At 41.4% G+C, this 27,665-nt stretch overlaps 1 protein-coding gene across 2 annotated transcripts; it reads right to left on the bottom strand.

Moving 5' to 3' along the window:
• Positions 1-846: 846 nt before the first annotated feature.
• WDR48 (WD repeat domain 48) lies at positions 847-24,123 on the bottom strand. 2 transcript variants are annotated; one of them, XM_064162888.1, is made up of 19 exons: positions 24,053-24,123; positions 17,157-17,297; positions 16,751-16,829; positions 16,395-16,489; positions 16,159-16,288; positions 12,932-13,020; positions 11,837-11,938; positions 11,258-11,482; positions 9,909-9,983; positions 9,486-9,588; positions 9,126-9,223; positions 8,457-8,564; positions 7,963-8,059; positions 7,356-7,451; positions 5,908-6,013; positions 5,409-5,496; positions 4,786-4,862; positions 3,769-3,961; positions 847-2,784 (listed from the first exon to the last, which is right to left on the bottom strand). In XM_064162888.1, the coding sequence occupies exons 1-19, from the start codon at positions 24,098-24,100 to the stop codon at positions 2,689-2,691; spliced, it is 2,046 nt and encodes a 681-aa protein (XP_064018958.1). In that variant the 5' UTR covers positions 24,101-24,123; the 3' UTR covers positions 847-2,688. The 2 variants fall into 2 exon arrangements, with proteins under 2 accessions (XP_064018958.1, XP_064018959.1); XM_064162889.1 differs by having other exon boundaries at positions 16,407-16,489.
• Positions 24,124-27,665: the final 3,542 nt, after the last annotated feature.

Below are 27,665 nucleotides of genomic sequence, written 5' to 3'. Positions count from 1 at the left end.
CTGAAGAGAAAAAAGAATGCCTGTCACAGGCATTAAATGCCTATTCTGGGGAGAAGTTACTCTACCAAACGATAGGTTTACAACTCCTTTCCATTGTGAAATAAACCCTCCCACCCAGCTTCTACAAACCAGCAGCCTTTCCTCTGGTTCTGGCAGAATGGAACTCTGCTCACAATGTCCCCATGAGCTGTGACTTAAAAATGAGCTCCTGAATGCTGTGCAAGGGCCTCTCCTCTTCCCTTCAGGAATCACAGACATCACAACTCCAGAAAAGGTGACAAATTAAAGAAGAGTAGCAAAAAACTTCCTCATGCCTGACAATCCACCCAAGATGGGTGCCCGGAGTCACTGGGAGCACAATTCAGTGTCCTCTCCAAGAGCAGCCCAGCTGCTCTGAGTATCCTGAACTGGCCTTTTCAACATCAGGAAATCCAGTCGTGGCTTTTCATCTGTGTCTTACACACAGATAACCCTGCCACATCCAGAAAGCTGAGTGCCAGCTGGCACAAGCCAGCTATAGCAGGGCTGCCTTATGTGCCACGTGGCTGTTAGCACGAAATAATTCATCGTACAAAAGCTGCTGCTGCCCATGCAAACAGCACAGCCCTGCTGCCTCCTCCACCTCAGCAGTATCCCAGAGCTTCTATTTGAAGGCCTGAATCCCTGCTCAGTTTTACATCTAACCATGTAATAAGATCACCTTTAAGGGATTTTGTTAAGGCACTGCCACTGTTTCAGCTATTCTGCTATTTGAGGCTGCAAAGGACTTAGAAGTCCTTTGACAACAACCAAGGGTCCAAGCTCTAAAATGGCATCAATGATCCAATACACAAAACAACTGGAAAATGTTGTAACTAAAGCCTTTTATTCTATACAACTGTGAAACATCATTTATCCCTCTGGCATTGCAGACTCTTTTGTATAACTTTCCTGAAACTGTGTATTGGGATGGTTAGAAAGGGGAAAAAAAGAAAAAGAAGAATTACAACCTTGACTGATTTCAAACAAAGATACTGGGAGCAATGGGACAGCAGGACAGCCAGAAAAACCCCAAACCAACCCACAAACAGTGCCTACTGGCACAAGTGTAGACCCTTGCTGTAAATAAATACAACTCAGAACAATTTACCAGTGAAAGCTACAGTTCTGTTTAACTATTCAATTCAGAAATACCACTACAAATGTGCAGTTGTGGCACAGGTGTGTCCAACTGAGCACACAGGAATGGGCATCAGAAACTGAAAGTGACTCAGAAGACAGGCTAGCTTAGTCGTGAACCACACCTGCTGTTTAAGCCATCAGCTTGTTCAGCTGGGTTAAAGAGTGCAGAAGGGAACCATCTGACTGTTTTCTTCTTAAATACAATAGGATGAAAAACGCTGTACTTTTTGTTTGACCAATACAATCCCAGTAATACAATTTATTGGGAATTCCTTTAGGCCCCAACCTAAGATAGAGGAAGGGCAAAAGCCTATGTCTCCTGAAGAAACTCAAGTAATACACTGCCCTTGGAAGGCACTTGTGCTTCTGCTTCAGACAAGAGCTGTTTGTACACCACTTCATTGTGAGCTGTTTGCTATTTATTCTGGCTACAAATGGGTTTCTGGGACAGCCCCACATAATTCCATGAAAAGCCAAAATGCCTTTACCCTCTCCCCCCCAATAATAAGTTAAACTCTATAAAAGACTATCATGAGTCTACGACAGTCACAGAGCTTTAGAAATAGCAGTGAAAAGAAGATCCACATCCATCTATAACAAAAGAATAACTGCATAGAAAACTGTGGAGAAAGAAGGAATAAGTATTTTTGTATCATGAATATGAAATCTGCTGAGAAGTTTCTTAAGTTTAACATGAAAACATATGAAGTTATTTCAGAATGCTCTGAAGTTTTACCATAATGTCCCATCACTTTTGAGCACAGCTACCAAAACTAGGTGTTCTGGCCACACACTAGTTTAAGTGCACAGTGCAGGAAGTAGTCACACGTGTCTAAAACCAACCAACCAGAAACCCTCTGTGACTGCTGCCAAGCATTGTCACTCTGTTACGATGCACAGCATCACTGGACTGACCCCGTTACAATACTCCTCTAGTGTTCTTTTTGCATGTTAACAGGACTCTAATGCTGACCCTTCACGTGCAACTACATGGGCGATTCATTCACAATGTCTTATTTGCTGTTGGGTTTCTTCTCCACATTCCTTTCTGTGGCAGAAATGTTCAAACAACCTGTGAGAAACCACTGCAGGAACTTTATGAATGGAATGTACTAAAAGCACCTTGAGTGCGGTTCTGAATGGCATTGTGAATGCAACGGTTAATGTGGCCAAAACAGCTTCATACCAAGCGTGAGCAGGTGAGGAAAACAAAAGCAAAAAGGAGGAAGCAAAAGTCTGCACTGGGTTATCATCTGTTCTCTGTACACCTCACACGACACGAACCACTCAGGGACTTCCCAGCTCACTGGCTGAGACTAGTGGAGACTATAGTTGAAGTCATATAGATTCTTTTCCTCTATATTACAGAGCTATTAGTCACTTCAGTTAAATGTATACTTGCCGTCCATACTGAGTCATTAGAGGTCTCATCTACCTTAGGGGTTCAGTGGGCTTCTATAGTACTACTCTTGGAACCAGTACAGTATGGTCAAGTCAATAAGCAACCATTTGGGTCCACCACTGTCTTCACGTTGATTTCTGGCGATAATGAAGTGTCAGATCACCACCACTCTTCCAAATGAAGTGCTTTACAGTTCGAAGGTCCATATTGGGATCCAAAATCTAAACAGGAGAAATTCACTTTTTATTCCACTAATCTGCTACATTGACACATTCAGAGGTAGAACACTCTGGCTTGTGTGTATGGGTGAACTGGCAGCAAAGATGAGCCACGAAAAGGCTCTGATTTTTCAACTAGCAAATGTATCTGGTGCATTACTGAAAAATTCTAGCAACATAACACAGAACTTCACCTCTTACAAGGAGAGACTGAGGAAGCTCTTTACTTTGGAGAGGAAGAGGCTGAGGGGTGACCTCATTAATGCTTCTAAATATGTAAGGGTAAGTGCCAAGAAGATGGAGTCAGGCTCTTCTCAGTGGTGCCCAGGGACAGCACAAGGGGCACTGGGTGGAAGCTGAGACACAGGAAGTTCCATGAAAACATGAGGAATTTTTTTTCCCTGTGAGGGTGGCAGAACACTGGAACAGGCTGCCCAGGGGGGTTGTGGAGTCTCTCTCTGGAGATACTCACGACCTGCCTGGATGTGTTCCTGTGTGATCTGGTATAGAAGATCCTGCTCTGGCAGGGAGGTTGGACTGGATGAGCTTTGGGGTTCCCTTCCAGCCCCTAATATTCTGCGATTCACATTGCTACCATCCCCTTCAATATTTAATCTTCATGTACTTACTAGCCAATTCACAAATTTGGATACATTTTAAGCTCTGTTAGAAACATACAGTTCAAAACACTCCACAAATGCTAGAAATAGAGCACTGGGGTATGGGACTGTGTTAAGCCTGTTCATTGAGTATGAGTAAGTAATCCTAGAATGGCTTCTGGTCAGAATTCAACAGCCACACTATGTAAATAGTGTGATCCAGGTCTCTCCTGCTGTCTGAACTTGTGTCAGCAATAAGTTAACATGATGTCAGAACACTGACTTCCTTTTAAAGGTAACAGAGGATTCATAGGTATATAGAACAATGTCGGGCTAGGCACTGCTAGACACTGCTGTGTTTGCAGTCTAAACCACCCACGTAACTTACCTGGTCCTGGCACAGAAGTTCAATCTTCTCCTCCGCTAGCACAGCGATGTCCTCCTCTTTCTCTTGCTCTCCTGCTTTTTCATTGTTGGAGGAGCTTGTTGTCTGAGACTCAGTATCCAAGTTAATGATCTTCTCGTACACATGCTCCATCACTTTCCTCACCTGAAGCATGTCGCTTGCTGACAATCGATCTCTATATAAAGGTAAGCAAAGTTTGGCAGACGCTTAAGGCACTGTATTTGTCGTCAGATATCTTCATCTGTAGCCGAGTACACAGATAACCTTAATAGCACATGGTCAGGGTCATCCAGAACAACATGGCAACAGCTGTTTATCCAAAGATACACACAGCAGGGACTCGGGAAATTGGCAAGATACTCAGCAGACTGAATGAGAAAAATCAGACTTTAGATGAAGAGTACTGTGCACAATCCTCATTCCTTCAATAGAAAAGGGATTGTTCAGAGGACAGAGGGTATGGAGTAATAAAAGAAGTCAGAATATGCTCTTTGCTCTGCTACATTAACAGAACTCTAAAGTAAAAGCCAGCAGCACTTTGCCCACAAAGCACAAAAAGCAGCCTGGGAAGCTTCTCCTTCACCACGTGCCTCTGATAGAAGAACTCAGTGAGACTTAAAAGAGGAATGAGACATTTGTGGGAAAGACCAAATACTGCTGCACATAAGCAGCAGGCATAGCCTCTATGACCCTGACTTTCTATCGGAGGGCTTGCGCTGATTTGTAAGCTCTGCAGCTCCCAGCCACAGCTAACGTAGCAGGCAGACAGAAAGTTTTAATGTCAGTAGTTAGTTCTTGGACATTTGTTAGCATAAACTCAAGCAATTGCCTATTATATTCTGGTATAATTCAATGCTTCTAAGCGGCGCTGCTTAAACAACTCAGACTTGGCCAATTGTTCAAGCACAACGCGATTCCCTGGGAGAGTTGTGGGGTTGGGGCTTTCTGGGCTCGCAGCTCTCCTCCTGCAGGTCTGACAGTCACACATGCAGTACTTACTTTTTCAGAGTTTTTGCCCCTGATGATGAATGAGGTTGGAGGTAGAAGGGAATCTTATTGAACTTGGGCATATTTTTCTAGGAGGAAACAAATTTGCAAAGTGTTAATTCAGGGTAAACTCTTCTCAGCTCCTTCCACCAGCTGGTATGTGAAGTATATTCAGCTTCTAATTATCAAAAACCAAGGAAGATTCTTAATCAACATCACCACCGCAGCCAACTTTCAAATTACTCATGCTGCTAAAATGCTTCAATTTAGCTGCTGCACAGATGAGCCAGCTTTTGAATATAAATTACCATGTATTGCAAAGGAAGTTAGACAGTGTCAGAGGACTGCAGCAATGTGAAGAGTATTCTCTGTTCCTGAGCTCCAACACTGAAAAAAGATACCAGGGATGCAGTGCTTGGAATTGCTTTTCTGAAGACTGTATCAAAACGTTTTAAATGGACACATCAAGAAATAATGAATCTCAAACTGTCTTCAATATAGACCTTGTGAGCATTGCTTTAAATACAAGCAGAGCAAAAATTTAAACTGTGATTTCAGATGCTGTACAGTTAAAAAAATGTAGTTCACCTTAAAACCCCCAAGAAAATCTGAACACCTACACAGGTGATACTTACGTCCACAGTGATGTCGATGACCCATTGTGGCACAGTTTCGTTAAGAAGCATAGACTCAGTTTCACCACCTGAATCCCGACATAATAACCTAAGGCACAGAGAAATAATCTTTGTGAATGAAAACAATTATTGTAATGTGCATTAAAAGGCTTTCAGGAGAGGACCTGCCCTTTTAATGGGCAGAGAGCTTCAACCTGGTTAGCAGCAAAATTTCATTCTACAATGAAGTTGAATTAATCCATTTGCAGGAAGAGGGTGGCCCAAAAGATCTCAAAGCTATGACATACAACTAGCAGCAACATACCACAGCTGTTGGTGTTCAAACTCACCTAGGCAGTTGGACAGTGCAAAATTTTCATGAACAGCTGCTCATTTTGGCTGTTAAGGGCACGATTTGAATGCTCAGGACATGTATGGCATTTTGCAAACACTTCTGCCTGCATGAAGGAGGTGGCTGTTCATGGGCACTGCATTAGTGCTCTTGTGTGCTCTTGTGTACCTGAACAAAGTGCGTCCTCCAGCCTCACCAAAAATAACTGGTGTATGTGGCGGCACTTGGAAATATCCATTTCCTTTCTGGACTCTGTTCTCCTGCTCACCATTCACTATGGAAAAAAACAAAACAACAAAATAATGAGACTGCACCAGGCCTTAAGTCTGGGCACACACAGGCCAGAAAGTCTTTTCCACCTACGGCTAATAAAACTGCACACCTCTTAAACCCCCCCAAGTTCCAACACATACTAAGTACATAAAAATGAACACAATGAGACTAACTAGAACCAATACAGGTTTTTGGAAGGCCTATTTAAAACGCCTTGGAGAAAAAGGCAACAGAGCACATGTGCCAAAATCTGATTACTGGTTTTCTCCAGTTTCTTGTTCCTTGTAAACAGGAAACTGAAGGCTGATAATGTAGTGACTGCTCTAAATATTGCAGACTTAAGTACCACACCATTAGTGTTACAACAATACACAAGCCTGAGATCTCTGAATTTCTTACATATTGTCTGGCTCTCATTTTGCAGACTGCCAACACACAGAAGTATGAGAATCAGCAATGCTCTCCAGGAAAACCTGCCAAGTGCTGCAACCTACAGTGAATCATTTTTGAAAGAAGAAATTAACTAACTCTTGGCACAGTCTTTGTCACAAAATAGCATGGCATTGTTGAACTTACATTCTGCTTAATTAGATTATCTGTAGAAAGAAATTTCTTCACTGCTACAGACAAGACTTCCAAGTCAACTCTCATCTGGGTTGAATTAATTTCCAAGTGCTCCACAAACTTAGGAGTTATACAGTCTCTGTGCCTTGACCAAATTCAACCATTCTTACATTTTTTCATAGCCATGCTTTTTATCTCATGCCCAATTAGCCTTAGCACTATTACCTGAAACCACCACTCCAAGTTGGTTTTATACAGACCTACCCCCCAGAATACCTTTTCCCCCAACAAATGTGTCTTTTATTGTATGTTGTTCATAATTCCTAGAAACGAACTGGAATCCTGTCAAGAGTGTATCGGCCAACAGTGAATAACTGAACTATTGCTCTTAGCTGTCACAACCCAGGCTGATTCTTTCCCAGTCGAGCCTTACTTTCCCCAGTGATTGTTTTCCATTAAGGCATCATGTTTCTGTAACTATCTGGTCACCTCTTTTTTTTTTACAGACTGGTGTTTTTTTTTTTTCACAGACTGGTGATCGACTCAGCAGATCACAGGATCACAGAACTTTAGAGGTTGGAAGGGACCTCCAGCGATCATCGAGGCCAACTCCCCTGCCAAAGCAGGATAACCTAGAGTAGTCTGCACAGGAATGCATCAGTCTATAATAAATACCATGATAGGCAAAAGACAGAGAGTTGTATCTTCAAAGAAAAAGAAATGTAAAAAGCCAGAATGTATGAACAAACCTCAGATAAGGGAAATATTTAAATACTAACCATGATTTATTTCATTTTCTTCTTCATCCATTGGATTGATATGTGTCCTAGGCCAATACTCCAGAAGTGCCTGTAGCAGAAGCCCTCCAAGGTTTACTGTCAACACACAGTGAAATAGAACTTAAGTTAGACAAAAACTTCTGGCATCACAATATTCTGCATTTCACCCACAGCTGAACAGTCCCAAAAGCCTGAGTATCTCTGCTCCCAAAATGAGCTATTTCTGTGATGGGCACAGAAATCTGCTTATCACCCTCTCAGAGCTACTTGCTACTATCTTTCAGAAAAAGCTGATTTTAGAATCACTGTGGTTGGATCACTCACTTGCAATCCCATTCTCAGGACTAAGTAACAGTCCCAAGCATAGAAATATTTCTTAATTTTAGTTTAAAACCAAGTTAAATACAAAACCTGGACACGACTGAAACGTTCCAGAACAAACCTCCCAACACTCTCACCGCAGAACGCTCTGCAGTAAGCCTTAAAATTCAACCAGTTACTGATGCACGTGGACTGGAATATTCTGAAACTGAAAATAAATGCCAAAATATTGGCATTTATTTTACCTTTGTGTCTCAATAAAGCACTAATATTAGTTAAAACTTACATTTTGGATCAGAACCATCTGGACTGCTAAATCCAGCATCCTTTGCTGACACCCAGGCTGCAAAACAGTCACTTTCATCCAAAGTAATTGTCAACATCTGTAGGAAAAAGGCCACCAGGAAGCAGAATGCAACAGCTGTCTTGTATTCAACTAAGTCTATAAATTAATTTTGTCCATATTTGGCTGGAAAGACAAAGCCAGGAATTTCCAAATGCATGACAGAACACTTCATTTACTGTATTAATGAAAGACTGGCACTGGTGCATTTAAACTGAACATAACAGAACAAAAGAAAAGCAGAAAACTATTAAAAATTGTTATTAAAACTATTAGTAACTGATGTAAAAATTGGTATTTTGCTTCAAAATAAATGTAACCCTTCAGATAAGTGCTGATGGGTCTTCAAAGGCTGGAACACACTAAAACCTTTGTGCATAAACAGTAGATACAGGAAATGTGATATCAGACCAACAGATTAAGGAGCTGTAACTTACCCCCGTTTTCAAATCTACTGAGAACCAGTTTGGCACATACACCATTTTAAATCTCTTCTTAATTTCTTCCTCAAAATCTACTTTCCCAAGGTCTTCAACTTTACACGCCTGCACACCATAAGAAATACACAAGTTTTTGAACTCTGAGTATTAAGCCATATTAAAACCTCAGTGGTTTACTTCACTGACATACACGCTTGAAACGATTACAAATGGTGGTTTCTCTGTGAGTACTGGAATCCAGAAACACAGAAGTTAAAGGTTTAATGTTTTTCTTAAGAAAACGGAACAACAGTTTATGTGGAAGTATTGCTTTATACTAACAGAAAACAATTTTCCCTAGCACTGAGTAAATAACTGTCTTCTAGCATCCTTTGTCCTTCTTCTCCCCCCCAGTATCAGTACTTCAGTACAGTCTGAGGTAAATGAAGACATCAATACTTCACTGAACTCAGGTGAAACAAGAAGTCAGCCTCATTTCAGGCAAAGATGCAGAAAAGCTCAGAAATGTCCCCTCCCCTGTCAAAAGGCAATCTTTGTGTTATATTTTGAGACAGAAAGCTGATCCATTTTCTACTGTAGGAATTTCACACACTAAAATAAATATCAGAAAGCACAAAATAATTCATCATCCAACAGCAGATGCTCAATCCAAATTTTCATACTTACCTTCAAGACATCCCAGTATGCCACGTTATTATTTGTGTCTTTGGTTAATATGTGTCTCTTGTCATTAAGAATGTGGCACTGAATGATACTAGCACCCCCTGTCAAACAAACAAGAATTAAGGTGATTGTTTTTCTTCTAATAATACATTAAACTCTAGAACACAACATGTGACTGTTCTTTTGTGTCACTGCTTTATGCAAGAATGTTCAAATGCTATTCTCACTCCAGACAGAGGCTAAGCACATTGTTGGTGGAAATCATATTATCAAGTATGTAAAAATTTGAGCTAGTCTTAAAGATCCACCATTTCTGCTAGAGGCAACAGACTGTTGAAGGTGCTGTGGAAAACAGCTGTTTACCTTTTATAACTTGGTCAGGCTGTGTACACAGGGGTGGTATAGGATTGGTACAATCATTATCATAATCTCCAGATGCTCTGAAATTATGAATTCCCTTCAAAGTCTAAAGAAAGAAACAAAATGACTCATTCATAATAATCTAAAAACTTTGCTTTTATCTATGAGTAACAACTGCCAGTTCATGCTGCTACTTAGATGTTAACAGTCCAGTTCTGACTGAGATAATTTACTTCTAAAAGCAGCATAAAGTGACAGGCAAAGAAAGCACTTCAAAGCTTAACGCCTTTTGATCCCTGTAAAGAAAGCTTAGTGATCACAGCAAGGCACAGCCACATTGCAAGCAACAGTTCAACAGCTTCCAAACCAAGACTGCAAGTTGCATGGCTACTTAATTGCATTCGGAGTGTAAAATGTATCACTTACCCATTTATTCACAGAGGATTTCGTCGTTGCGACCCAGATCGCTGGAGGAGGATCAGCTGATCTGTCAAGTTCCATCTAAACAATGAAACCACAGACACTTTCAGGCACACTTAACTTAATTTTCCATTATTCAATTAATACTTGCTCTGTGCAGGCCTGCTTTCATACTCGGATGTGTCTTGGAAACAGCCCAACTTTCAGTTTGATGAAGAAAGGCAACATTAAATAAAAGTAACCAAGTTGCAACTTTTGAAACTCCAGAGAAACTCTTTCAAATACTCAACACTTAAATTCTGGACCTGGGCAGATGTAATGAATCTAAATACCCTGTACTTCAAGTTGCTTTTTAGTAAGATGCAATTCTCCCTAATGGATAGTTTGGCAAGTTCAACATTTTCTGAATTACTTGGCATGGTTAAAGAGAACTTAAGAAGTTCTGTACTAATTTAAATACAGAACTTTATACACTTGGCTCTGCTGTTACATTTCCTAGACAGTAACAAATCATTGTGGCTATTGGAGAGCACTTCTGATCTTTGTTCAGCTGACTGTAGCTTTCATTGTTCATTCTGGACTGAAATTGCTCAGACTCTCAATTTTGAATGCTACATCAATATATCCAGGATTTTATCTGAAAATGCTAAGGAAGAAAAGACAGATTTGCTTATACACTGGTATACACTTCAATCACATGCTCCTTATACACCTACACCTTCCAGAGACATGTCATCTAGAGTCACAGATAACAAAATAGATAATCCAGAAAACAGCCTCTGCAGAAGACTCAGATTTGTTCATGTAGTTTTCTACAGTTAAGAAAACCTCATGTTTGGGTTGTCAAGAAAAAAAAACAAAAACAAAACAATTTTTTCCCACTAGTATGATTCTAAGAGAGTCCTGTGTGAAGAAACTTCCACTTTTGTCTAAAGCCTCAGTGGCACCTGCTTGTTCTCCTAAAACTGTGCTGGAGTCTCACAGAACTAACTTTTTGAATCTATGTATTTCAAGTAGCCACAGGCATTTACCTTCTTCAGACAATGAAGTTCCAGGTGCAACTGAAGAGATGTGGTACTTGTTACCCAACACACATTGCATTCTTCCATCTGCTTACCTCAAGCCACTCTTTCATTAGCTGACATACAACACTACAGTTCTTGTATATTATGTGGGTGCCTGACCACTGGCACAGGTTGTCCAGAGAAGCTGCAAAGCCAAAAGCCATCTGGGACATGGTCACAGGGAGTCAGCTTTAGGTGCCTTGCTTGAGCAAGGGGTGTGGACCAGATGACTTCCCAGAGTCACTTCCAATCTCAACTGTTCTGTGACTGTCTGAACTCAATTCCATTTACCTTAAGAACTGGTGCCTTTTCTTCACAGATAAGCACACGGATATCAGGATTTCGTAAGTCTGTGCAATAAATCTTCCTGTCTCTTCCCCCTGAATAAACATGAGTGAAGGCCTCATTGACCTGCAGAGCCCAAACACCTTCATCGTGGACACGGTATGTCGCTATGCATCTCTGCTGCCCAAGGGACCACAGGCGGATGGTCCCATCAGAGCTGCCTGAAAGACACTGAGCAACAACAATCATACTTAAAGCAGGCACTTAGGTCTTTATACCAAAACATATCTTCAAAGAGCTTCCACAATTCTTATGGTTGTTTTACATTAAGATGTTGACTGCCAGTCTATGCTTAGCACTAGCTCTTATCACCATTTCCAGCCTTTTTCATGTAAACCACCCCCTCCATAACTAGGTGGACTGGTAATAAAGCGGAGCTTTCATCCAGCATTTTCCCTCCTTTGAAGAGTAAACACCTCTAAAATACTTGTTCAGCTATCTTCTGTAATCTATAGCATAAAATAATTATTCTGAAATAGACTAACGACACGGTGTACAAAGCCTGTCTGAAGTCACAGCACGTACCTGGGTGCCATCTCTGTTCAACAGCAAAGCTTTTACATTGTCCGTGTGCCCCTTGAGTTTCATTAATTTTGCACAAGTTCTTGGATCCCACACCCTTAGAACCTATGCAAACAGACATTGGGTAACTGGCATTAACATCCTCCTTCCCAGCAATTTATTTTCTCTGCAGAAAATTAAGTCATTCTGAATAGACTGACACTAATTCCAAATGCAGACATCCATCACCAGAGTTATACTTCATGAGAACAAGGCAGACCGAACTAGATCTTATGCATGTCTAATAATCAAATGTGATTTTCTTCTCGTGGTTTTAATTTCATTTGCTCTATCTTTTTCTATCTTCTTTTGAAATAAGATTGGAAGTGACTGGAATTCTCTCAGATGCTTCACTGATGTATCTGTATCCTATTCTCAGTTTTAAATTGGCCTAGATATAAAAGTCTCTCAAGCTCAAATCAGGTGAAAGAAAAACAAATTAACCCACCAACAAAAAAAACCCACAAAACAAACAGCCACCACAAAACCACCACCACCAAAACCCCTCAAAACCACACACACACAAAACCAAAAATCCCACAAAACAAATAAAAAAAACCAACAACACAAACAGTAACAAAAAAACTTTCAGGAGGCTTCAGATATTTCCCTTTCCTTTACAATAAAGAGCATGAGCTGTCTCTTGGGAACACTTGAACTTCATCAGCTCACTTCACTTCCCAACTCCTGCAGGGGTCTTTTAAATTCCTGACAGCACTTCTTCCTTACTCCAGGCAACTGCTTCAAATTTTAAACCATTTGAATAATGTACCCCCAAAATCAGAGCTCTTGTGGTAAAGTGTAATCATCTCTGATAGTGAGAAGGTTACACAAGATGATCTTATTGTCTCTTCTGTGAATTAACACCACACAGATACATAAACATCTTCAGGCTGAGGCAGGTATTTGTATCCTGCACTTAGACAATCCCCTGAAGTGTCTGCCCTCACTATTAAAACCACAGAAAGCTGCTGCAGATATGACATTGAAAATTAAAAAGTTGTCTCTATACTGAACTGTGAACTGAAGTGGAATGAGCCTTACCACATTTTTGCTTACCTTTTCAGTGGACCCTGACACAATAACTGTTCCCATTTGATTCATTGCAAGGCTGTAGATAGAGTCTTTGTTCCCACTCAAGGAAGAAGCTATTTCAAAATAAAGTTTACATTTTCAACTTTAATACTGTGAATTCAAAAATGCTATTTTAGAGCATGTTAATACTCTTTGGTCATGAATACAGTGCCACTCCACTCCACATACATAGCTGCTTTAAAAAATAGTACAGACAACATACTGCCAGGGAAACACCATCCCAATTCTTAATCTACTGCTGCATAAAAACAAACACCTCAGAGTTATGGTCCTTTGGACAGCACAATTCAATGGCAGGACCACCAACATACTCCTGCTCTTCACAACTGCTTTATTAGAGCTTGACACTTCTGCATGTGGACTGAAGCACAGAGATTTTTCTCCCAAGCCAAACAGGGAAATTCCACATGATACATTAAAGGCTCCACTCTCAGTTCAGCAGAGTTACTGAAGTTACACTGCAGTGATGAAATGTGCTACTTGAACATAGACACTATCTCTGTATTTGTGAAAACCATATGGAAACTCATTCCCACCACAGCTATCGTTAGAGCAGAGGAATTCAGTACCATCTAACCCACTTCTGGATAAGCTGAAGTATCAATCCTTCGTCTGGGAAACGCACAGACACAGCAAATGAAAATCATCTATTCAGAGAGCACCAATGAAGTATTTTGTCAGGCCTCAAAACCATATAATCAGTCTGCCAAAAAGGCTGAAAACAGCAGCAACTGTTGCCAGCAGAGATGTGAAACTTTGTATAATGATTTATGTACATTATGGAAATAAGCTTCTAACACAGTAGTCCGTAACATAAACAATGTCACAAATGTTTTGTTGCAGTGAAAGAATTATGCAGCTTTACTTAAGGGTCCCTTTAACCACTAGCTATGGGTAGCCAAATGTAAACTTCCAAATTAAATCTATTTTTGCAGCCAAAATAAAGTGATAGTCTTCCACTGTTCCCAGACAACAGCTGAAAGCTAAAAAGCTGTACTGAAGACTCTTGATGTTCAATAATCATAATGATTTATGACAGGATAATGTACAGAGTTATCACAAGGAATGGAAGAGAGAATCTTAAGTGTACAGGAGCAAAACTCATGCCAGGAGTAAAGACCTTCTGGAAGGGACTACATTTCAAAAGCCAAATCTCTCCACTTAATCTAAATTATGGCCACACTGATTTGGAGACTCTTTAAAAACAGGCTTCCTTTTAAAGCTTGGCTTGTGACATTGCTTCTCCTGTAATCAAACAGGAAATTAATGCACAAGAACAAGCCGAGAAAAACCTCAATGCTGTTTGAAAGCAGTGAGAAAAACTAGCTTCTTTAAGGACATACAGCAGGAATGGTGTTGGCTGGGAGCACTAGAAAGAAAAACAATTCCTCTACTTCTTCCCTCCCCATATGAGGCATTACTCTTCTAGCTCTAGAAATACAAACTCATTTTTGTTGTATTAGAGGTAACACCTCCTCTTCTGTTTGATCTTGTGCTCAAAATAAGCATTAGATCCTCAGTACTCCCTGTGCTTCAAATGTGATTCACTTGAATCATTTAGGTTCTGTATCATTGCTGCAGTGCTCAATAAATCCTTTTTTGCTTCCCCCTTAGAGGTGAGATCTCCTGTAAGCCAGCAAATAGATTCTTCCTTGGAAAAATCCCTGTTCGATCAGAAGATAGTACAACTTACAACTACTGGCAAAATTCGGTGGTAATTCTAATTTCAGTTAAAGAAAACTTCTGAGGAATAAGAAGTGAATCTGCTTAGTTACATGCAGCCATGTGCCATCTCACTACTACTCTGCTGTGCAGCACAGATCACTGGAAGCCATGAAGGCTGCACAGTCACACCGGCATAGGGCTATACGTGAACAAAAAGTCCTGGAGACAAAACAAATCTAAACCTGACGATCAGTCTTTGGTTTTAGATGCTACCAATTCACACACTGTTCATAATTAGCCATAACACTAATTGAAAAAAACACACCAAAACAGCTACATGCCTGCCTGGTTATTTACAGAATCACAAATTCTCAATGTTTCTTCAAAGTATGTTCTGCCAATTCCAAAACTTAGTTCTGGGGATCCTTCTGGAGTCATTTCTAACCTACGAGTTAGGAAACAGAGAGTCTTGTATAGAAATTCAAGGGTGGCAGCACAGCAAGATGGCATGTTCTTTCCCAATGCATACATCTGAGACTGCTACTGTCTAAACAAGGATCGAACAGGAAGTATTAAATGAAAGAGATCAGTCACTCAAAACACCTTTTTTCCAACCTGCCCACAAGCAGCAAAATTCAGCGTGGTCATAACTGGACTACATTCTGATAAAATATATTGTTAAATAGCCAATACAAACCAAGATGTTGATGATCCTGATCTGTGTTATTCCCTGCAGCAATCAAATCTAACTGAATTTGAAGACTGGTCTCATACTTCCCAGAAGAGAAACTGAACTAGCTCTATCCCAGCTATTCTTAGAAAGCTATGCAGGAATTGTTCTATGGGGAAGTATCCCATAATTTACTATAATGTCTTTATTGGGATAAATAAGCAGGACAGACTACTTCTTAAAAGACAGTGATGGCTTTAAGGATTAACTCTGAGAATGTACAGACAGTTACCCCCTGCATTCTCATATCTAAGCAGTGAGGTAGATCTCACTAGTGTGCGACTGCTTACATTTAATCAGTGCCTAGTACTTCACACTCTTTTACTCCACATTTATCCAGTAACTTACTACTTCTGTACAGGTAAGAGTTGATAAATGTATCAAATTCTGCTTTAGAAGCTGTACTGCACCTTTTGCAGCATCTGTATAAACAATACAATCCTCAAAGCCCAACAAAAATGCACTGACAAACAACCTGAGGGAAAACATACAAAATCGGTTAGTTGAGGGGCAAAAAGCTGCTGAAGCTCAGGCTCTATTGAGTTTCAGAGACTACCAGCACACCATATTTCAGGAGCAAATGTTCAAAGAGACCTGTTCTCTATTCTAAATGCTGTGACTGTTGGCTGCTCCAGATTTTCTGCTATTATTTAACAAAACAAATGCTCTGAGTACATACTAACCGCACCTTAAAATTTCTTGTGCATCTATGCAGTCAGAAACAAGCACCTGTAGTTTTAAACTGATCTCACAGATGACTCTACATCGCATTTGCCTTCCCTCCCCTTGTACCTACTTGTTACAGTGTTATTTGAGGCAGTCAGTGCTGTTAGAGTATTTACATCCCAGAGGAATATCTGTCTGTCCAGCCCAGCAGATGCTACCAGTTCCTTATCTTTCGCGTATGCCAAGGCTTTCACATAATCCTGCAATAAAGCAAATTTAACAGCCTGAATCCACACCATTATCTATTTTAAACCCACACCTTAATACTGAAGAGATTGTCAGTGACATGACAGAGGATTTACTGACAATGTTCTTCACCTTGTGCGTCCGCAGTGTTGACATGCAAAATCCCTTATGTGCATTCCACACTTTCACAGTTGTATCTGAAGAAGCAGATATCACTACATTGGAAAGAATAAAGAGTAAATTTTAATGGCATATGTGTCACTTTAAAGCATTTTGCACCACACTCATTTTGTTGTCAAAAATATCTCGAGACTCATTTAATTACCCATTCACATTTGCATTTGAAAATCTCCCAATATCTTTATCAAATTCACAACGTGCAAATTAGTTTTACACGCTAAGAGAAAATAATTAAAGCAGCAGCAGCTGAAATATTTTCAGACACAATTTCTCAATATTGCAGTTGAAGTACTTACATGTTTTGCCATTGCAGCAGAGCACAATATCATTCACCCAATCTGTGTGATGCTCCATAGATGCTATGTAAGGGTCTTGCTGCAAATTAAGGAAAAAAAGGGTTTATAGGATCTTATGACAAATGAAAAGGCTTGTGACTATCAGATCCTTTTGTGATATTCTCCTCAGCCTTCCAACAGAGCAAAGGTTGCCCAATGCAGTCACCTGAAATCACTATTCCAGAATGCTTTCCTGAAAGAACCACACAGGTATGTAACACAGAGCAGCAGTATCAGAACGATTTTCCCATCACAGTAATTGGCAGCTGTTAAGAAAGAGAATCAGAAATACACCTGTAGGCAGCTTACTAGTTTCATAACTTAGAAAAAAAGTAGGTTTAGACATAGGAATCCTCTCACGACTTACCTTGTGCTGATTGACGCTCCATATCCTTATAATAGAGTCTCGCCCTGCTGTGAAGAGCCTATTTAATGCTGGATCCAGCTGAAGTGCATTTACCCCATTTCGGTTATACTTCTCCACTTCATCTCTAATCACATAGGAGACCTTAAGAAAAATAAGAATTCAATTATGGCATTAAGATATTGACTTGGCCATAAAATCCTAACATCTAATCTCACCTTTGGGAGGTTCTTGGGTAGAAAACGATAGGAGCATTAAGCAGGTCTGCCAGTTTGAGAGTTACCAAAACCACCTCAGTCATTTTCCCCCTCCTGCTGAAAACGGGGAAGAATCATAGAGAGGGGAGCAGCAGAGAGAGAACTGGAGCCCAAAGGATTTTTTAATTGTTACAAATGAAACTGAGATGCAGAGAGTCCTTTGTTCCACTCCCTGCTCTGCACAAATATTCTGGGTGATCTCAGACAACACACTGAGTTTGTTTACAAGTCTTAAAGAGGGTCCATAGTTTCTGTATCTGGGCTGACAGTATTTGCTGACTCGCAAGGGAGAGGACATGGTCACTAATAAAGCCTTGAAAAGCCAGAGATACAAATTCTAGCTATTTCAGGAGTCACTATTACTATTCTGAAGCCAGTTTTTAAAAAAACTACCTACTTTCTAATATGATAACAACAACAAATATTTACAGCTTTTCCAGCCAGATTATTGCTTTAGTTTGTTTCCTTTTGCATATGACAGCACCCTGCATATTGGTTATTTTGCTGTTTTGTTCAGATACACCAAAAGGACTTAAGGAGACATACTGCAAAGGCTACAAAACAATTTCAAGTCACTACAGTTTCTTCAGAGCCACCCCATTCACACTGCGCTGCATTTTTCCTGACCATAGGGTTTACACAGGCCTTATGCACTACTTATGCTCAGAGAAAAGGAGAAGTTGCCAGCTATGTCCCCTTCCCAGATCATCAGGACAACAAAAGAACATTTCAGGCTTGGCATAATCCAATCTGCCCACAGCAGGAATCACCTGGATACATTAGTAGCAGTATTTTGAAAACATTTTCAAGAAGTAGTTTGGGGCTAGAAATCTAAAAGCGATTTTTCACTCCAATATCTGCATCCTAGTGGTATAAAGAAGGTGTTTTCCGGAGCAAATTTCAGTTACACACACAAAAAAAAACCCCAACACATTAAACAAAATGTACAGTGATCCTTATCTTTGAAGAGATGTTTTACATCATCTCAGTTTTTATAGCAAAAGAACTGGCAAGCCCATTTGAAGAACAGGGGGATGGGGCAACACCTCAACTGAAGAGACTGGAGAGAAGAAGGCTCCAGGGAGACCTTAGAGCAGCCCTCCACTACTGAAAGGGGGTACAAGAAAGCTGGGTAAGGAATTCTTACAAGGGCTTGTAGTGCTAGATTGAAAGGGAATTGATTGAAGCTTGAGGAGGGCAGATTCAGACTGAAGACTAGGAAGAAATTAATCATGCTGAGGATGATGAGACACTGGAACAGGCTGCCTAGGGAGGTTGTGGATGTCCCCTCATTGGAGGTGTTCAAAGTCAGGTTGGATGAGCTCTTTAGCAACCCAGTCTAGTGGGCAATGTCCCTGCCCATGGCAGGAGGGTTGGAATGAGGTCTTCTTTAAGGTCCTTTCAACCTAACTCATTCTATGATTTTATTTCATCCCAGTGCAGTACAGTAAGAGAATTGATGCTTCTGGAATGCACACATCCAGTCCCATTCTCCATTTTATAACTACAGCTCTATAGACTAACACTGGAGAATCAAAATTATGAGCCTCCTGAATCCTTCTGCTTTAACACACTGCATTACCATTCCACAAGTGCTTTACTACATTTATTATGTTATGTCCCAATGCTCTTAAGACATTGGCTCACAGTCTTTGTTAGCCACTCATAGTCCTTGTAGAGTCACTGCTCTTTCTCCCAGTTTCAGACTGTCTCATTTTGCAGCATTCTTGGTTCCTCTCATCTACTCCACTCATCCATAATGTTTTTGCAATTCATGCTGAAGTCTCCACCTACACAGCTTCAGAGATGTTACTGAGAGAAGACGCCATCGACCACGCGTAATACTGTTGTGTTAGAACACTTCAAACCATTGAAGTTTGTTAGGGCTTTCTGTGGTGCACCTATGTGCAACTCTTCACCTGGCTCTGACCATATTGTGCCTGCGTTTCTAGAAGGCCAACAGTGACTACTTGAGCAAAACAATGCCATAAAGTCAAGGTTTAACATGATAGTACCACCAGTATTAAAACAGTCAAATGAAGGTCAAGTGTAATTATTTAATGTGACCTTTATTCCTTTTAATAACTTCCACAAATTCAAACATGTCTTGGCATGTATTGTTCACACCTAAAGACAACTGAGACAAAGACAGAAATTATCTTATTTCAGGGTTAACAAGCCTGTGGTAGCTCTAAGACCATACACTAAATCTCAGTACCAGATCAGCATTAAATGGAACATCATCCCTCTTCCTTCCTGTGAGAAACTTGACAAAGCAACTGCTGTAGCAACAGAATTAAAAAAAATAATCTTGTTTCTTAGTGTTCCAGTTTGTGGTGTAAATATGCAGCATCTTTGATGGAGAAAAAGATGGCAAATCAACAACAGCACTTTGACTGCTATTGCTCCCAGAATTCAGTTACTTTCATCTCTCCTCTGACTTAAAATTCTACCACTTCCTGATAAACTGCTTAAAAACATTACAGTACACAGGTAAGAAGGCAATCTCCATTGTATAAAGAACAGGCAGCAATCACCTCCTGCCTGTCATGGGGAGAACTCGTGACTGCCATTCTTCAAGGGCAGAGGTGACTTTAACCCAAACCAAGAATGCACTCCTTAAATTATTTTTATTTCTAGTACTAAAAGGAGAAAGCTAGAAGAAAATTACTTTGCAGTCATCCAGTTTATTTGACACCTTATCAACATTTCAAATGAGCAGTTAGGTAAGGCCAAGACAAATCACTTTTCATGGAGAGAATGTTAATTGAAAATGACAACTGGCACAAAAGTGAAGGCGCCAATTCCCGTGATAAGCCTAGAGACATTCATGTAACTGCCAGTTACTTACACTGAAAATACTTAATAAATGTCTTTTAATTCAAAACAAAAAGTTAAATAGTCCACCCTTGCAAACCAGCCATTCAGAATGAAATAACTATCTTGTACACTGAAATGAACTAGAACAAGAGACACAGATTATGCCAACAAACTAAAAATAACCTCACAAGACATCTGCTGCACACCACATGGAACCCTTTAGAGAAAGAGGTGTAACACCAGAAGAATCCAGGCTTGTGCTCAAATACATTAATTACATATTAACACAGAGGGACAAATTAATGGTTCCACAAAATCTGTTAAAAGGGTGTTGAAACAACTCAACACATGGAACATGAAGTGGATCAATAAAAGCAACAGTTTGAGAAGTGGGTCAGTCAACTGCATGAGGTTCAACAAGTCAAAGTGCAAGGTCCTGCACCTGGGTCAGCCTGATCTCAGACACAAATCCAGGCTGAGTGCAGAGCAGGTTGAAAGTAGCTCTGAAGAAAGAGACTTGGTTGTATCAATATATGAGAAGCTCCCTGTGAGCTGGCAGTGCACTCATGCAGCCCAGCAGGCAAATCATATCCTGGGCTGCATCACGAGAAGTGTGGCCAGCAAGTCGAGGGGTGACTCTGCCCCTTTACTCTGTTCTTGTGAGACCCTACCTTGACTACTGCATCCAGTTCTGGTGTCCCCATCCTAAGGAGGACACAGAACTGCTGGTGTGAGTCCAGAGGAAGCCCCAAAGATGGTCCATGGGCTACAAGGATAGGCTGAGCAAATCAGAGTTGTTCAGCCTAGAGAGAGAAGACTCTAGAGGGACCTTACAGCTGCCTTCCAACACATGAAAGGATCCTACAGGAAGGCTGGAGAGGTTGCTTTTTATGAGGGTGTCTAGCAATAGGTCAAAGGGGAATGATTTTAAGCTGAGGGAGAGCTGGTTTAGACTGGATCTCAGGAAGAAGTTCCTAAGTATGAGAGTGGTAAGACTCTGGAAAAGATGGATCAGGGAAGTTGTGGATGCCTCCTCCCTGGGGGCATTTAAGGCCAGGCTGGACAAGCCTTGAGCAGTAAGTCTAGTTGACAGGTGTCCATGCCCATGGCGGGGAGGCTGGAGTAGATGATCTCTAAGGTCCCTTCCAACCTAAGCCACTCTGTGGACAGTAAGTTGATTTAAAAGAACTGACACTCGCGTCACGGTGGTGGACAGTTCAGCAAAGTTCATTAAGATGAACAAAGGGAGGTCGCCAATAATCCAGGTTTCTCCACTATATTCTTATTTTGGGGAAAAAAAGTGGTTTTTTTTGTGTTACTATTAAAATATTAGAACTATTAGTAAACAGAGTAACCATACAAGTTACTCTGTTTGTGTGCACACAAATACACCTAAGCAAGGTTAAGGCAGCAGGCTTTTGCCTGAGAAGAAACTGCTCTGATAAAACTGCACTCGGCCCCTTGGCATGCACATCTGCACCACTCCAGACAAGGCACTGCAGTCTGCCAAGCTCACCAGGGAGTGAGGACTCCACCACCATTGTTTGCATTCACTGCCAACAGGGCAGCCTGAGAGCATGTTACTGTTTTGTTCGATGCCCCAGTCTGGAGTCAGTTGCAAACCACAAAGCTAATAACAACTGTGACAGAAATCAGAGTCATTTTATTGCCATGATGGTCTGGAAGGGGTCAGAGTTGTGGGACAGGACATCTTTCAATAATGACCAAGGCCTTCTACTTTTATATTGCCGTAGCTCTTATAAACTCTCATAATGAATATGAATCTTTCCCTGCAGCAATACACAAACACACCAAGGTGGTGTACCCTCATTATAAAGAATTGATGGGATCCAGTACCCTAAAATGACCAGGACTGATTACTCCAATGACTGTCTAAGCGTCCCAAAGGTAGAGTCACTGTCATCACTTCAGCACACAAAGCCAAGTGAATTTCTTACAGGACCAAGGACATGTTTTCTTCATGGAACCTGTTACATGAAACACCAACAGACTGCCACTGGACATTTCAAATGCCTGATTTGCAGTTAAATAATTAAGCTGCTTACCTTTTTTCAGGCATGGAATTTATTTTGAGGCCTAGAGCATCTATTCTGATTAAACACTTAGAAACATATAACTATATGCAAAAATACCCTAAAGTGGTTATTTTGGACAGTTCTGCTTGTGAGCAAAGCAGGCGTGTCCAACTCAGAAATAGTTCTACCTGCCAGAAACTTCAACCATCTCTCCCGCCACATGAGGAATCAAGTTCCTCCGTGCCTGAGAGGCAGTTTTTTACAAAAGCTTCTTCCTTGTGCCTCACAGGTTTGGGAGAAACTCCTTCTTCTGACTCTGTCTAAAGCTTGAGGTAGCAGCACCCTAAATTCCCTGCCATTAGGAAGTCAAATAAATCATCAGTGGTTCTAACTTTCCATCAGCAGCTGATGGATCCAACAGCCACTTAGAATTCCATTACATGAACAAAATCCTGTCTCTAGCCAATTAGGTGAAGTAATAAGAGCTTAAGAAAAGGCCTACCTTCTGCTCAAGGCTTTATGCTTGTAATATAACCAAAGTTATTCTTTGCAGATCTAGACTTACAATGTACTTACTGCCTGTGACAGATCAGCATACTGAAAAAAAAAACTCCCCACTAAACAGTGAAAGGGGAAAAGAAGACATCACAAACCAGCACAAACCTGCTTGTAAATGCAAGCTTATGAGCCAAGTAATGCCTCAAAAAGGAATGTAGTAGTAAAAAAAGGAAACAATGAACTCTTTGATGCATATGGCTGTCAGGGAAAGAACACTTTACAAAGAAACAGGACTAGATCAAAGTAATACCAAATAATCATAAAATCCCCCTCCTTAGGAGAGAAACCTGCAGAAACTTGTTCATGGAACAGGTGATGAAGTCAACAAAGGGATTCAATAATGTGGATTTCTCTTAAAGAAAGTCAGACGTGGGTTTTGTTGGGGTTCTTGGTTGGTTGGTTTTGGTTTTTGGTAGGGTAAGGGAATTCTTTATGCAGTACTGATTGCTTACTTTAAGCACAAGATGAACACTTTCCTCTGTGTGATAGAACACAGAAGGTCTGTTCAAACCCAAACCCCATTTCTGTCTGGAAGAATTCTAATGCTGTTTCAGTCTTAATCAATATTTCTTTGGATCACAGTGGGCAGAGCTGAAACTTGGCACTTGCCTCTAGAGGTGTGCAGCTTTGCACACTGATAAAGCATTAGATCTTTTCCATAGTGAAAGCTGCAAGAGCGTTTAAAATGCCGGTAGTACCACGAACAAGAAAAGCTGAGGACTATAACACAGTCATCTTCACGACCTTTGCTCTTAAAGAGTTTTGATTTTTACACACATTTCAGTAATTGCAGTCCAAGACTACAGCTGTGTACTCGTAACTACAGGTGAGCTCACCACGAGGCTCTCAGGCGAGCAGAGGAAGCTGACATCCATGGGGCTGCTCTGGCTGCAGTCTCCCACTCGATATCGCCAGGAAAAGGAGGCGACTTTGTTGCCGTAGAAACCGCCAACCCTTGCTCCCCCCAGCCGAGACCAGCCGCTGCCGCAGCCCCTCAGGGCCAGGCGACAGCATTTCCAAAGGCAACTTTCCCCTGTCCGGTGCCCTTCCGCCGCTCCCCGCCACCTGCCCCCCACCGCCGCCCCAGCCCGCTGACCCCACCCCCGCCACCGCCCCTCTCTCGGGACGCAATCCGCCTCGCCACAGGGAGCTGTCCTCCTCTCCCCGGCCAGGCCGTGCCAGGGAAGCGCCCCGCCACAGCCCTCGCCGGGCCCTGCCTCGCCCTCACCTGCACTTTCCGCCGCCCGGCCGTGTTCTGCCGGTGATGCGCCGCCATCTTGCATGTTGACACTCTGACGTCATTTCCGAGGAGGCCTAGCCGCCCGGAAGTCCCGCCCCCTTCGCTCCCCGCGCCCGATGGCGGCGTTGGTCGGGCGGGCGCTGCTGGCGGGCGCTGTGCGGCGGCGTTGGTCGGGCGGGCGCTGCTGGCGGGCGCTGTGCGGCGGCTGCTGTGCGGCGGCTGCTGTACGGCGGCTGCGCTCCGCGTCGGGGGCGCCTCTCAGCGTGCCTCTGTGCTTCTGTCTGCGGGCTGGGCCCTGTCCTTGTGGTGTCCCGGGGACCATGTTTCCCGCCAGCGGCCAGGCCGGCGGAGTAAGCTCGTTTGTGCTCTGTGTCTGAAGGCAAGGCTGGCGCTGGGTGCCCCAGCTCACAGCCTGAGCAGGCGCTGCTTTTGACGTGCTGGTGGCTGTTCAGGTACCCTTTTAGTGCCCACGTCCACCCTCTTTTTAAAGGTCTGTGGTGGGAGTCAAATGTTTAAAAGAAAGATCGTGTCTTTGAAGTACTTGAGGCTGCCCCACTGAGCGGACCAGCAAAACCTCACCCCCCTTCCCCAGAGGAGCAGGGAAGCTTGCGTTCCGTTCTAGCACGCTGTTCGACCAAAGTATTCCTGAAGGCGGTAGTGCGGTGGCGTGAAAAGGCGAACTGTTTTCCAGAGGTGCTTCCTTCCCAGGCCTCTCTGGCACTTAATGCAGAGTTCTGCAGCAGTGACCATGCTCTGGGTGAGGATCCCCTGTGCACAGGGCAAAGCTTTTTGTTCCACTGGTGACTTAACTGTGCTGCACGGTAACAATACTAACTAGTGAAAAATATACTGTGTGAGGAAAAAAAATGTGTAAAGACACAAAAAGGACTGAGGTATTCACGTTCTTGTTCAGTGCTATTTGCAGTGCTAAGCAGAAGACGTCATGGCCACATGTCTGCTTGGAGCTTTGCTTGGTTGGCACACATGTTCTAGCATTGCTGAATGCATAGTGTCCTCACCATGCAAGTAGGATTCTTACATGAGGTCTGCCTTGACCAAAGTCCTTCCTTACCTGCAGTATTTCTACTGGTTTATCTTGTTACAGCAATGGGAAGCATATGATCTAAGGCATCTCCCGAGGCAAGTGTAAAATGTGCCTATTGTTGATAAGTTTCCAAAGTCAAAGCCGTGTTTGTCCAGTTTGGTTGTGTATGGCTTCAGGCCAATGGCAGCTGTCAAAGTGTTTCAGATGCTGTCACGCATAAAGTATGCAATTTTGTTGGATTCCGGACTGGTGACAAATGAGGCAGAGTGAAGTTTTCTCTGTAAGTAAGTACCGAGTAAATTGCCTTACTACATTTCAGAGTGCATTAGTTCATTAGAGGTTGAGGATTTCTTCTCCTAATGCCACCATTTTCGTGCATACTTTAAAGTCATTACTTGTTTTCTCTTAAAGATCCTGAAATTCTTACATTATTTTTGTGTCGCTCTTTGATAACATGAAATAATAATGTCATTCATAAACCCTAATCATCGTTTCATTAGCCATAATCACCAATAGATTATTCATTTAGTGAATGTGAATACTGTGTCTTCAAGGGCAGGCATCATCTTTTAGACATTTAATTTACAACTGAGTTTGTTTCTGAACAGAGAACCTTCACTTTTTACATTATTACACATTTTAAAAGCCGCTTTTCCTCCTTTGTGCATCAGAGAGAGTTTTGTGGATGGTCACTGCTATTTATCATATACAATTCAGTATTTCTTGAACCTTGCAAATCAAGAACTCATTAGGGAGAGATAAAGAAGAGCGGCCTCTTTGTGTCACATAAACATTGAGGTTGAAAGACATCTCTGGAGATCACCTAGTCTATCAAAGGTCGTATTCACTGAGGGCCTCTCAAAATAGAGATATTCTAACAGCAATAGTTTTTTAGGCTTTCCGTGTATGTTTATCAAACCTGCATTAAAGACAATCTTATCAAGAAAAAAAAAAGCTAGGTAAAACTTATTCATCACATTTGTCATTTTTGGACAGCTGCTGAGATGATCTAGTTTATGATGTGAGCAGTTTGCTTTTGGTTTTGGAAGAGAAGAATTATGGCATGCATGTGAGTCTAGAGGTTCTTTTTCGGTTTCCATGAAATCTGATCATCTTTGGCCAGAGTGTGAATTTCTGAGAACATTAGAGTAAACAAATTGCTCTTGAGCCAAAAAGGAAATGCTGGGGAACCAAACATGTCTCAGGAGTGAAACCAGGATGTTAGAGAGAGAGAAGTGAGGATGGAAATGCCCAGAATGTAAGTGTTAGGCGAATAGTTACTGTAATAAGCAAGAGTGTAAAGAGTGTGAGATACTTCCTTAATAATAGTAGGCTCAAGAATGCTAGAGAATTTCCCACGTTCTTCTGTCTGCTTCTCCCTTCCCTGTTTTACAGTCACAGCTTTCAGAGGCAATGTTAAGAGATTTTAGAAAAAGAACTGTTAAGGATGACTTGGAGCCTGAGAAGTATGAATTACAATATAAAATTCAGATGGATTTTTCCTACAGAAGAGAAGATGAAAGGAAACACAACAGCAGTTTCCAAATAAATAAGAAGAAACGTGGCTTAATCTCATCATGTGATAAATGAAATGAAATAAATAACAAGCTGTGTTTGCAGTTCAGGAAACTGAGATGAAGCACAGAAGAAGAAAAACCTTTTCTTGGCAGTGAGAATAGTGAAGCAGTAGAATATGTTGCATATGAAGATTTTGGAAGCACCATCTGTTGTAACAAGAGACTACTCAAATTATCTCCAGAAATTACACCAGTAGAGTTGATGCTGCTTGGAGCTGAAGTGTGAACTAGTTAGTTTTAGGACACTATTCCCAACCCCATTTAAAAAGAAAAAAAGTTGTACAACTACAAGCAGAAAATGTTTTTTCATAAACAAAGGCCTCTTTAGTCTTCCAGGAAAAGCTGTAATAGGTTCTGTAGTTGGAATAAGAGCTATATAAATTCAAGATATGAAGAAGACATGCACTTTAAAACCAGTTAAGCATTTCTAAAAAGATCCCAAAGGACTTGGTAGGGTCTACAGAGCTCAAATCCAAAAGTATTGCAGCTTATATATAATTTATGGACATGACTCAGTCACAACTGCCTGAAATGACTGTATTTGGTCTGTATTTTACGGGATGTGAAACTTGGTGCTCTTAAATCCTATCAAATATTGTTATGTGGATAAATTCTCCTGGCATATCATATTCTACATGTCTGCATGAGTGAGACATTCAAGTAATAGAGCCTGCTGTTTTAGACTCTTTCATGTCCAACATCTGCTGTAACAGCCACAAAAACACATTCACAGAACAATGCACAGTGAGCAGTCTTCCTTGTGGCTCTCTGGAACTGGACTCTCTGTAACTGCCTTATGCTTCTGGGTTAAGCCTGGGAAAGTCACATAATATCATTTGGAATAAAGCAGTGATTTTAGATGACAGACAGAATCCCAGACTTTCCGGGTTTTTTGGTTGGGTAGGTTTTTGTTTGTTTGTCTGTTTGGTTTATCCATTTTCAGGGAGAGAGTATTTGTAGAAATCTAATGAGGAATACT

The sequence above is a fragment of the Pogoniulus pusillus genome, chromosome 23, assembly GCF_015220805.1.
Source record: "Pogoniulus pusillus isolate bPogPus1 chromosome 23, bPogPus1.pri, whole genome shotgun sequence".
Taxonomy (NCBI): Eukaryota; Metazoa; Chordata; class Aves; order Piciformes; family Lybiidae; genus Pogoniulus; species Pogoniulus pusillus.
This window is presented reverse-complemented; position numbering and strand designations above follow the sequence as displayed.

Coding starts and splice junctions, on each gene's coding strand:
- WDR48 (XM_064162888.1), bottom strand. CDS start 24,100: ATGGCGGCGCATCACCGGCAGAACACGGCCGGGCGGCGGAAAGTGCAG. Junction 11,483..11,836: donor TGAACAGAGATGGCACCCAG/GTACGTGCTGTG, acceptor GTTGTTGCTCAG/TGTCTTTCAGGCAGCTCTGA. Junction 2,785..3,768: donor AACTTCTGTGCCAGGACCAG/GTAAGTTACGTG, acceptor TCTCCTGTTTAG/ATTTTGGATCCCAATATGGA.